General features: G+C 37.5%; 1 protein-coding gene across 15 annotated transcripts in view; it reads left to right on the top strand.

Annotated features, from left to right (window-relative positions):
• CHD9 (chromodomain helicase DNA binding protein 9) overlaps positions 1-12,310 on the top strand; it is a 253,907-nt gene that overhangs the window by 149,847 nt on the left and 91,750 nt on the right. For all 15 annotated transcript variants that reach the window (XM_057534848.1, XM_057534845.1, XM_057534851.1 and 12 more), the window contains 2 exons: positions 181-318; positions 9,348-9,469. In XM_057534848.1, coding sequence (XP_057390831.1) covers positions 181-318; positions 9,348-9,469 — 260 coding nt within the window. The remainder of the gene's footprint in view (positions 1-180; positions 319-9,347; positions 9,470-12,310) is intronic.

The raw sequence follows: 12,310 nt of genomic DNA, 5'->3' as shown, positions 1-12,310 counted from the left end.
ACTTCCAAATATTAAAGCATTACTTTTTTAAAGTTAATGACCTAAAAACACCATAAAAAGTTTCATAAGTTTTTACCGATGTAGGTTAATATATTTAAACTATTTCTGGGGATTCTCAATTTAAACTATTTCTTACTATTCTTTTTCAAAATGGTAAAATGAAAAAAAATTTTTTTACAGCCTGTTATTTACTACTTAGTAAAGTGGTGCTCATTACCATATGAAGATAGTACTTGGGAACTAAAAGAAGATGTAGATCTTGCAAAAATAGAAGAGTTTGAACAGTTGCAAGCTTCACGGCCTGACACAAGACATTTGGTAAGACCATGCCTTAGCATCATAAAATCTTAGCATTTCTTTATTCAACAGATTTAATGTAATTTTTGAAATTTTAATTTACTCTGGTATGCAATTAATATTGTATTTTAAAAATTACTACATAGTATCTTATGTATGTTAATTTAACTATTCCTCCATTAGTGGATACTCCAGTGTTTTGCTATTATAAACAATGTTACATTGAACACTGAGCCCTCATAAGATAAATCAGAAGTATAATTGTTTGGTCAGAACACATATGCATTCAAAAGTTTGATAAGTATTTCCTTTTAAATTTCCCTCTGGAAAAGTTGCAAATACTTCTGCCTCATCTTGAGTTTAAAACTTTCCCACTACTTTTTCTCTCGGGTCATTTATAAAAATGTCAAGAATACCAGTTTCAGCTCTAAGCAGAGTTATGAATTCTCTATCAAAGAAAAATCCTTATTATACCCACCTTTCCCTTGTTTTCTGTAAACCAGTTATTTCTTCATAACTAAATAGTTCTTCTACTTCCATAGTAGCTTTATTTTTAGAAAAACCTTTTGTATAGAATATTGTTAAAGGCCTACATAGTGGGGTGGAGTCAAAATGGCAGCGTGGGAGGACATGGAGTTTGCGTCTCCCCACAACTAGGGCACCTGCCAGACGCTGGTGGGGGACCTCAACACCCAAGGAGACGGGAGGAACCCCCAAGCGACCGGGTAGGATGTGGGGGATTGTGAGGGGGGAGGAGAAGTGGAGGCCAGAGAGGACTGGGACCCCTGAGGGGTGCTGGGAGAGGGGAGGGGTTCCCACGCCTGGAGGGACCCTCGGAGGCTTGGAGGATCAGGGGAGTGCGCCTAGCATTTCCCCTTCCCAATTGGGCCCCAGGAAGCCTGCTGGGCTCCTGGGCTGGTCTCCGGCCCTCCGAGGCCCCCTCCAGACCACGTGGATCCTAGGCACGTAGGAGGGAGGCAGGGGGAGAAGAGGACAGGTGGACGGGGAGGGGCCCTCCGGGATTGGAGGCTCTGGGGAGGCACGGGGGGCATTTCCCCCAGCCACTTTGGCCCCAAGCCTGCTGGACTCCCAAGGCTGGTCGTCCATTCTCCAGGGCCCCCTCCGGCCTCGTGGGTCCTAGGGATATAGGAGGGAAGGAGGAGGAGAGGCAGCAGGGGGGACCCTCCAGGACCATGGGATCAGGAGAAGTGCCTTGGGTGTTTCCCCTGCACTCGGCCACGGTAAGCCTGTTAGGCTTCCTGGTCTGGTCCCCTGCCTTCTGGGGGCCCCCTCTGGCCATGTGGGTCCTAGGGGCCTGGGTGGGGGAGAAGATGAGAGGCCAACAGGGAGGGCATCATTTGCGATTGGAGGATCAGGGGGAACGCACCTATCATTTCCTCTGCCTACTGGGGCCCAGGGAGACTGCTGGGGTCCCGGACCTGATCCTCCACCCTCCAAGGCCAGAGGCACTCCTAGGCCCCTCCTGCTGTGGTTGAACCTAAGCCTGATCACCCCCCATGGCCTTTTCCAGCCCTGTGGGTCCTAAGAATAGGCCCTACCCACCACCTAAACCCTGCCCCTGCCCCCCACAGCCAAGGCCTTTTCCGGCTTTTTTTTTTCCCCCTGCCGCCCTGCACAACTTACAGGATCTTGGTTCACGAGCTGGGGGTCAGGCCTGAGCTCCTACAGTGGGAGTTCTGAGTCCAAACCACTGGACTAACAGAGAACCTCAGACCCCAGGGAATATTCACTGGAGTGAGATCTCCCGGAGGTCCTCATCTCGGCATCAAGACCCATCTCTACCCAGCAGCCTATGAACTCCAGTGCTGGAAGCCTCAGGCCAAACAACCAGTAAGATAGGAAACAATCCCACCCATCAAAAAAAAAAAAAAAAAAAAGTGAAATGACAAAAATACATGTCACAGATGAAGGAGCAAGGTAAAAACCTACAAGACCAAATAAATGAAGAGGAAATAGGCAACCTACCTGAAAAAGAATTCAGAGTAGTGATAGTAAAGATGATCCAGAATCTCAGAAATAGAATGGAGGCACGGATTGAGAAAGTACAAGAAATGTCTAACAAAGATCTAGAAGAACTAAAGAACAAACAAACAGAGATGAACAACACAATAACTGAAATGAAAAATACACTAAAAGGAATGAGTAACAATAACTGAGGCAGAAGAACGAATAAGTGAGCTGGAAGACAGAATGGTGGAAATAACTGCCTAGGAACAGAATAAACAAAAAAGAATGGAAAGAATTGAAGACAATCTCAGAGACCTCTGGGACAACAATAAACACACCAACATTCAAATTATAGGGGTCCCAGAAGAAGAAGAGAAGAAAAATGGGTCTGAGAAAATATTTGAAGAGATTATAGTGAAAAACTTCCCTAATATGGGAAAGGAAATAGTCACCCAAGTCCAGGAAGGGCAGAGAGTCCCATACAGGATAAACCCTAAGAGAAACACACCAAGACATATTAATCAAACTAACAAAAATTAAATTCAAAGGAAAAATATTAAAAGCAACAAGGGAAAAGGAAAAAATAACATACAAAGGAATCCCCATAAGGTTATCGGCTGATTTTTCAGCACAAACTCTGCAGGCCAGAAGGGAGTGGCAGGATATACTTAAAGTGATGAAAGAGAAAAACCTACAACCAAGATTACTCTACCCAGCAAGGATCTCATTCAGATTCAATGGAGAAATCAAAAGTTTTACAGACAAGCAAAAGCTAAGAGAATTCAGCACCACCAAACCAGCTCTACAACAAATGCTAAAGGAACTTCTTTAGGCGGGAAATACAAGAGAAGAAAAAGACCCACAAAAACAAACCCAAAACAATTAAGAAAATGGTCATAGGAACATACATATTGATAATAACCTTGAATGTAAATGGATTAAATGCTCCAACCAAAAGACACAGACTGGCTGAATGGATACAAAAACAAGGCCTGTATGTACGCTGTCTATAAGAGACCCACTTCAGACCTAAGGATACATACAGACTGTAAGTGAAGGGTGGAAGAAGATATTCCATGCAAATAAAAATTAAAAGAAAGCTGGAGTAGCAATACTCATATCAGGTAAAATAGACTTTAAGACTGTTACAAGAGATAAGGAAGGACACTACATAATGATCAAGGGATCAATCAAAGAAGAAGACATAACAATTATAAATATATATGCACCCAACACAGGAGCACCTCAGTACATAAGGCAAATGCTAACAACCATAAAAGGGGAGATAGATAGCAACACAATAATAGGGGGACTTTAACCCCCCACTTACACCAATGGACAGATCATCCAAATAGAAAATAAATAAGGAAACACAAGTGTTAAATGACACAGTAGACCAGATAGATTTAATTGATATTTATAGGGCATTCCACCTGCAAGTGGCAGAATACACTTTCTTCTCAAGTGCACATGGAACATTCTCCAGGATAGATCACATCTTGGGTCACAAATCAAGCCTCAGAAAATTTAAGAAAATTGAAATCGTATCAAGCATCCTTTCTGACCACAACACTATGAGATTAGAATTCAATTACAGGAAAAAACTGTAAAAAACACAAATACATGGTGGCTAAACAGTGCACTACTAAACAACCAGGAGATCACTGAAGAAATCAAAGAAGAAATTAAAAAATACATGGAAACAAATGACAAGGAAAGCACGACAGCTCTAAATCTATGGGGTGCAGCAAAAGCAGTTCTAACAGGGAATTCATAGCAATTCAATCTCACCTCAAGAAACCAGAAAAATCTCAAACAATCTAACCTTACACCTAAAGCGGCTAGAGAAAGAAGAAAAAAGAAAACCTGAAGTCAGTAGAAGGAAAGAAATCATAAAGATCAGAGCAGAAATAAATGAAATAGAAATGAAGGAAACAATAGCAAAGATCAGTAATACTAGAAGTTGGTTCTTTGAGAAGATAAACAAAATTGATACACCTTTAGCCAGACTCATCAAAAAAAAAAAGGGGGGGGAGTGGATGCAAATCAATAAAATTAGAAATGAAGAAGGAGAAATCACAACTGGCACCACAGAAATACAAAGGATTATAAGAAACTATTACAACTATATGGCAATAAAATGGACAACCACGAAGAAATGGACAAATTCTTGGAAAGGTACAATTTTCCAAGACTGAACCAGGAAGAATTAGAAAATATAAACAGACCTATCACAAGTAATGAAATTGAAACTGGAATTAAAAATCTTCCAACAAACAAAAGCCCAGGACTAGATGGCTTCACAGGTGAATTCTATCAAATATTTAGAGAATAGCTAACACTTATCCTTCTCAAACTCTTCCAAAAAATTGCAGAGGGAGGAACACCCCCAAATTCATTCTACAAGGTCACCATCACCCTGATACCAAAACCAGACAAAGATATCACAAAAAAAGAAAATTACAGACCAATATCACTGATGAACATAGATGCAAAAATCCTGAACAAAATACTGGCAAACAGAATCCAACAACACATTAAAAGGATCATACACCATGATCAAGTGGGACATCACAGGAATGCAAGGATTCTTCAATATATGCAAGCAATCAGTGTGATAGACCATATTAACAAATTAAGGAATAAAAACCATATGATCATCTCAATAGATGCAGAAAAAGCTTTTGACAAAATTCAACACCGATTTATGATAATAACTCTCCAGAAAATGGGCATAGAGGGAACCTATCTCAACGTAATAAAGGCCATATATGACAAACCCACAACAAACATTATTATTATTCTCAATGGTGAAAAACTGAAAGCATTTCCACTAAGATCAGGAACAAGACAAGGATGTCCACTCTCACCACTCTTATCCAACATAGTTTTGGAAGTCCTAGTCACAGCAATCAGAGAAGAAAAAGAAAAGGAATCCAAATTTGAAAAGAGGAAGTAAAACTCACTGTTTGCAGATGAAATGATACTATACATTAGAACATCCTAAAGATGCCACCAGAAAACTACCAGAACTAATCAGTGAATTTGGTAAGGTTGCAGGTTACAAAATTAATGCACAGAAATGTCTTGCATTCCTGTACACTAACAATGAAAAAACAGAGAAATTAAGGAAACAATCCCATTTACCTTCTCAACAAAAAGAATAAAATACCTAGGAATAAACCTACCAAAGGAAGCAAAAGACTTGTACTCAGAAAACAATAAAACACTGATGAAAGAAATCAAACATGACATAAACAGATGGAGAAATATACCATGTTCTTGAATTGGAAGAATCAACATTGTGAACATGACTATTACCCATAGCAATCTACAAATTCAATGCAATCCCTATCAAACTACCAATGGCATTCTTCACAGAATTAGAACAAAAAAATCTTAAAATTTGTATGGAAACACAAAAGACCCTGAGAAAGAAAAACAGAGCTGGGGAGGAATCAGGCTCCCTGACTTCAAACTATACCACAAATCTACAGTAATCAGACAGTGTGGTACTGGCACAAAAACAGAAATATAGATCAGTGGTACAGGATAGAAAGCCCAGAGGTAAACCCACGCACATATGGTCGCCTTATCTTTGACAAAGGAGGCTAAAGTATACAATGGAAAAAAGACAGCTTCTCCAGTAAGTGGTGCTGGGAAAACTGGACAGCTACATGTAAAAGAATGAAATTAGAACACTCTCTAACACAATACACAAAAGTAAACTCAAAATGGATTAAAGACCTAAATGTAAGACTGGACACTATAAAACTCTTAGAGGAAAACATAGGAAAAACACTTTGACATAAATCACAGCGAGATCTTTTTTGACCCACCTCTTAGAGTAATGAAAATAAAAACAAAAATAAACAAATGAGACCTAATTAAACTTAAAAGCTTTTGCACAGCAAAGGAAACCATAAATAAGACAAAAAGACAACCCTCAGAATGTGAGAAACTATTTGCAAATGAAGCAGTGGACAAAGGATTAATCTCCAAAATATACAAACAGCTCATGGAGCTCAATATCCAGAAACAAACAACCCAATTAAAAAATGGACAGAAGACCTAAATAGACATTTCACCAAAGAAGACATACAGATTGCCAGCAAACACATGAAAAGATGCTCAACATCACTAATCATTATAGAGATGCAAATCAAAACCACAATGAGGTATCACCTCACACCAGTCAGAATGGCCATCATCAGAAAAGTCTACAAACAATAAATGCTGGAAAGGGTGTGGAGAAAAGGGAACCCTTTTGGACTGTTAGTGGGAATGTACATTGATACAGCCACTGTGGAGGTTCCTTAAAAAACTAAAAATAGAACTACCATATGACCCAGCAATCCCAATACTGGGCATATACCCTGAGAAAACCGTAATTCAAAGACACATGTACCCCAATGTTCATTGCTGCACTATTTACAGTAGCCAGGATATGGAAACAATCTAAATGTCCATGACAGATGACTGGATAAAGAAGGTGTGGTACATATATACAATGGAATATTACTCAGCCATAAAAAGGAACGAAAGTAGATCATTTGTAGAGATGTGGATGGACCTAGAGCCTGTCATACAGAGTGAAGTAAGCCAGAAAGAGAAAAACAAATATCGTATATTAACACATATATGTGGAATCTAGAAAAATCGTACAGATGAACCTATTTGCAGGGTAGGAATCGAGATGTAGACAGAGAATGGACATGTGGACACAGAGCGGGAGGGGAGGGTGGGACGAATTGGGAGTTTAGGTTTGACATAAATACACTACCATGTGTAGAATAGATGGCTAGTGGGAACCTGCTGTATAGCACAGGAAGCTCAGCTCGGTGCTCTGTGACGACCTAGATGGGTAGGATGGGGGGAGGTGGAGGGAGGTCCAAGAGGGAGGGGATATAGGTATACATATAGCTGATTTCACTTCATTGTACAGCAGAAACTAACACAACATCATAAAGCAATTATACTCCAATAAAAAAAAAAGGCCTACATAAGTTAAGTACACTGATTTTTTATTGATACATCTGTGTCTCTTCCCTGCTCAAAAAAAAAAAACTTGAGTCAGTTATTGATTTTTCTAGTACAAAGACTACAGAATTCTGGAAGGCGATGGCAAGTTGTGATGTTTTAATAATTATATATATTTTTTATTGTCATGTGAATCCAGTTTGGGGAGCCAACCAAAAGAAATTCACATCAAAGAGACATACTATGATTTTATTAAATATTTTGGCCAGTCCTCTTTCAAATATAATTTGGTCATAGAAATTTCTTACTTCACTAAAGAGGGAGTTTATGCATGAAAAGACAAGAGCAGATCACTTTCTGATTAGCACCAGAGCTAATGATTAGCTGCCATGTAAAATGTGGAGATGTGATGTAAGAGAAGGAAATGAATGAATTGTTCCATGGAAGAGATCATATTGTTTTTATAACAGTTTTTTTTTTCTGGTTGTCTTCTTATTTTCTAGTCTTCTTAGTTTATCTCCCAGTAATACCCACAGTCTATTACCAAGAACATAGCAGCTCACCTCCATTCCTTTTGATTTCTAAGTACCTTTCCTTGAGCCAGGAAACAAAAGTGTTAATTAACTAATTCAGGGAGGAGTAGTCTAAAGGATATTATGAAAGGGAAAGATATTCTTTTTGGGGTGGGGACCATGCTTCAGTGGTAACCTGATCTTCAGCCTCATTTTAAGTAAACTATTTTTTTAGATTAGTGGTTCTCAGTCAGAGGTGCTTATCAGAATTACTTTTGGAACTTTTCAAAATTTAGAGATGCCTAGTTTCTGTATCCTGGCTCCAGAATCAGAATATCTGAGAGTGGACCCCAGGTGTTATTAAAAACGTGATTTTGAAGCACATGGTGGGAAGAGCCAGTGCCTTAGATATATAATGTAGTCCTTGGTAAAGGGGACTCAGCCAATAAAATTAATCCCCTCAGTTATTGTAAAATCAGTTTGACAACAGTGCTGGTTTATCAAAGTCAAATAATGTAGGAGGTAAGTGATTTTTTTTGCCAGTCTGTTATTAAATAAAACAACATATAAAACATGTAAAGTATCTTTGATCAAGTGAAATTTGTTCCTGGCCTAAACTAAGGAAACAGTGATTGGATTGCTGAAAAGAAAATTATGGAGAATATTAATTAATGTGGAAATTATTTTAAACAATAATTAAAGCAATATTATATGTTAATTATTTTAAAGTTCATTGGCTACCATTTAAGAAATATTTTTTTTAGTAAACCCTAAATTTTTCATATTTGGATGCCATTATAAGATAGTATTTTTAAAATTTATTTATAATTGTTTCTACAATATAGAATACAGTTTTCTGTATATTGATCTTATATCATGCAATGTTAGTAAAATCACTTCTTAGTTTATCTTTTTTCTAGATTCCACAGGATTTTCCATGTAGACAAATCATGTCTTCTGTAAATTAAGAAAGTTTTACTTCTTCCTTTCCAACCTTAATGACTTTTATTTCTTGTTCTTGCTTGATTGCTCCTGTTAGAACCTGTAGTACAATGTTGAATAGAAGTGATGACAGTGGACATCCTTGCCTTTTTCTGATCTTAGGGAGAAAGCATTCAGTTTTTCCGTTTTCTGCATCTGCTGAGATTATCCTATTTTTGTTTTTTAGTCTGTTGATCAACATTGATTAATTTTCAAAGTTAATCCACCTTCCATACCTGGGAAAAACCCCATTTGGTCATGCTTTATTACCCTTTTTATATATTGTTAGATTCCATCTGCTAAAATTTTGTTAGGAATTTTTCATCTCTGTTCATGTGGGGTATTGGTCTCTAGTTTTCCTGTAATGTCTTTGTCTGATTTTGGTATCAGAGTTTCATAGAATGAGTTGGGACATATGCTGTCCTCTTCAGTTTTCTGGAAGAGTTCGTGTAGAACTTATTTGGTCTTCAGATATTTGTAAAATTTCATCATACTGTCATATAATGTTATTCTATGATTATTTTAAAAGCAATGCTTTTACCATGTATGAGATGTAGGGAAGATCAAAAAATCTAAAATACATCATTCATTCTTTGTTTTTCCACAAAGGACCGTCCTCCTTCTAATATTTGGAAAAAAATAGATCAATCCAGGGATTATAAAAATGGCAATCAACTCAGGGAATATCAACTGGAAGGACTCAACTGGCTCTTATTCAACTGGTACAATAGGTATGTAGTATGTATTAATAGAAAACAAATTTAATGTGTGGGTTTTTTATGTGTTCCAAAATACATTAAGTAAAATTGATACTGATGTTGCTACATTATTACTGTCATGAAGTCTTCATTATTGAAAATGAAGTTGTGGTTAGCTCAAGAAGATATGTACATTATAATTTAGGATTTTGACTACAGTTGCTTCCGTTTAATGTGTACCAATGAGAATTGAAGAAAGTTGATATGTTAATTCATAATTAAATTTGAAATACCTTCATTAATATCATCAAACATCAGCTATGTTACAGAATGTTTTTCAACTTAACACTACTGTCTGCCAATAGTTGAATCTAGTTAGTAAGGTGTCAGCAGTTCCATCTATAAGAATTACATAGGTCTGTAATGTACATCTTCAAGGAAGCAGATTGTCAGCAATTGATAAGGAATAGAATACTAAATATAAGAACGTAATAATGAATTACCCCCATTTATTATTAATTTTCCAAGTTGTTCAAAATGCTTTTCGGAATATTATCTCACCTTTTTTTTAGTGAGATGGAAAATTAATTGCAAAAGAAGTAAAAAATGGTATCTTGATTGAGAAAGAAGTCTGATAGTATATATAAAAGAGCAAATGAAGGTACTATTAATAATAATAGCACAAAATTTTATGACGTATTCAAAATCATTTTTCTGTGTTTTTACTTGTCACATGATTCTTCTGTTTCACTAAGTAATGGTGAGTCATGAAACTCAGTCAGATGGAGTTAGGAGGAACCTGTTATTCCACACAGTGCTCTTTCCCCTGGTTTCTATTTTCTAAATGTTAATCATTTTTCCCAAGAGAATCTTCCTGCTAAAATAGTTAACAAAATTTTATTTTAATTGTCTTCTCTTATCAATATCCTTTCCCAGTTACTTGTTTTAAACTTGCACCACTTTCCTCAAGCACTTTATCACAACCCTATCCCCTTCACTCTCTATATATGACTGCTTCATAGAGAAGCCTAGGGCCAGTAGGTGAATTCATTCAGATTCTTGCCTGCCCTCACACCCAAGCCTACAAATGTATCTCCATCCTTAGCCATTCTTACCTCTGTCCTCATATCAGAAGTTAAAAGGTGCCTCCCCAGAACCAAGACTAATGCTACCACCTCAGCTCTTGACAGGCATCTCATCCAATCTTTTCAGAACCTCACTTCAATCACTTATTATCCTTCTCTGTTATATCTTCAAACTATCTCTTAAGACTGGTGCCATCCCTTCAGTCTGTGAACAAATTTGGGTTTAACTTATATATAAAAGTAAGGAAAGGAAAGGGTAAACCTTCTCTTGGCTCTATTTTTCCTTCTAGCTACGTTGATCCCTCTTTGTAACTTCCTAGGCAAAGGTCTAGGAAGTGTAGCCTGCATGAACTCTTCCCATTTTCTCATCTCCAATTCTCCTTAAACCTGTCGTTTGACTTTTGATTCTGTATCATCTCTGAAACTCTTAATTTTCCAATCCAGAAGATATTTTTTAGCCCTAATTTGCTGTCTCTGCTGTGTTAGATAGTAGTTTCTAGTCCTTCCTTTTTTTTAACCTTTCCCCTATTCTCACTCCCAACAGCTTCCACAGTGTGACTCTCCTAGCTCTCCAGTTCCTCTGTAACTATTCCTTCCAATAGTCTTTGCTGGTTCTTCTTCCTTGCTTACCCTTTCAGTGTTGTTGGTTTTTTTCTTTCCCAAGGTTCTGTTTTTTACTTTCTTCTCATATTACATGTTTGTTCTCCCTAAGCCAAACTCTACTGCCCCGTGTCTTCACTTATCAATAACATCTCTAACTAAGGCCTTGAACTCCAAGCCCATATTTGTTTACTTCTGGCTACCTTAATGTCTATCTCAATGATTCTTTAAACCCAGCATATTCAAACTTAACCTTATTATTTCCTGTTTCTTCCATATCAAACTTATTCTTCAAATATTTTACATCTTGGTTAATAATAACACAACTTATTTAGTCACCCAAACTGAAATCTGACTGTCATCCTACACTCCATATATCTGATTGGTCACTAAGTCCAAATCATTCTAACATGTAATTAACTTTGTGATCAGTTTTCTCCTCTTGATCCCTCCTACCTTAGTCCAAATATCCACCCATTCTTTCCTGCATTATTGCGGTACTGTCCCAATTACTGTCCAAATTTCAAGTCACTTCACCTTCTAATATTCACAGTGGCACCAGAGTAAACTTCAAGTACAAACCTAATCTCATCAGGTTTCTTTAAAAATGTTCACTGACTCTCATTCATAATATTGTAGAATGATTTCTAACCTTTATTTGTGACCCCTGCTTATCTTAGTAAGATCCCTTCCCTTTACCATTCCCTCAAAACCATATTAAATAACTTGTGGCCTCCCAGTTGATCATGTTCTTTACACTTATGCTCCTTTGCTCTGCCCTCTGGCAAAATGCTCCTCATTACTGTCCTCCTCTCTGAAGGCAGTCTTATCTTCTCTCATCTCTTCTAGCCAGGGTTAGATGCTTACTGCTCTGAGGTTCCATAATAAACACTGGTAATTCTTAACTGGCCGTATATCATAATCATCTGTGCAACTTATTTTAAAAATTACAGTTGCTTTTATCCTACTCCATGCACATTGAATCAGAATGTAAAGGAGAAGGCCATGGTTATCTATTTCTTAGGCTGTTCCAGTGTATAGCCAGAGTCGAAAACCAGTTCTTTGTGCTTCTGTGATAGCACATTGCGTGACTATTTATTTATTTATTCATATGTCTGCTTTTCTAATAGATACAAGCCCCTGGAAGGCAGAGAACGTGTTCTATTTCTTTTGTATCCCATCTTCTCAT

This window comes from Balaenoptera acutorostrata, chromosome 19 (assembly GCF_949987535.1).
Source record: "Balaenoptera acutorostrata chromosome 19, mBalAcu1.1, whole genome shotgun sequence".
Lineage (NCBI taxonomy): Eukaryota > Metazoa > Chordata > Mammalia > Artiodactyla > Balaenopteridae > Balaenoptera > Balaenoptera acutorostrata.
Note: the sequence above shows the minus strand (reverse complement) of the source record. Positions and strands in the feature narration are given on the sequence as shown.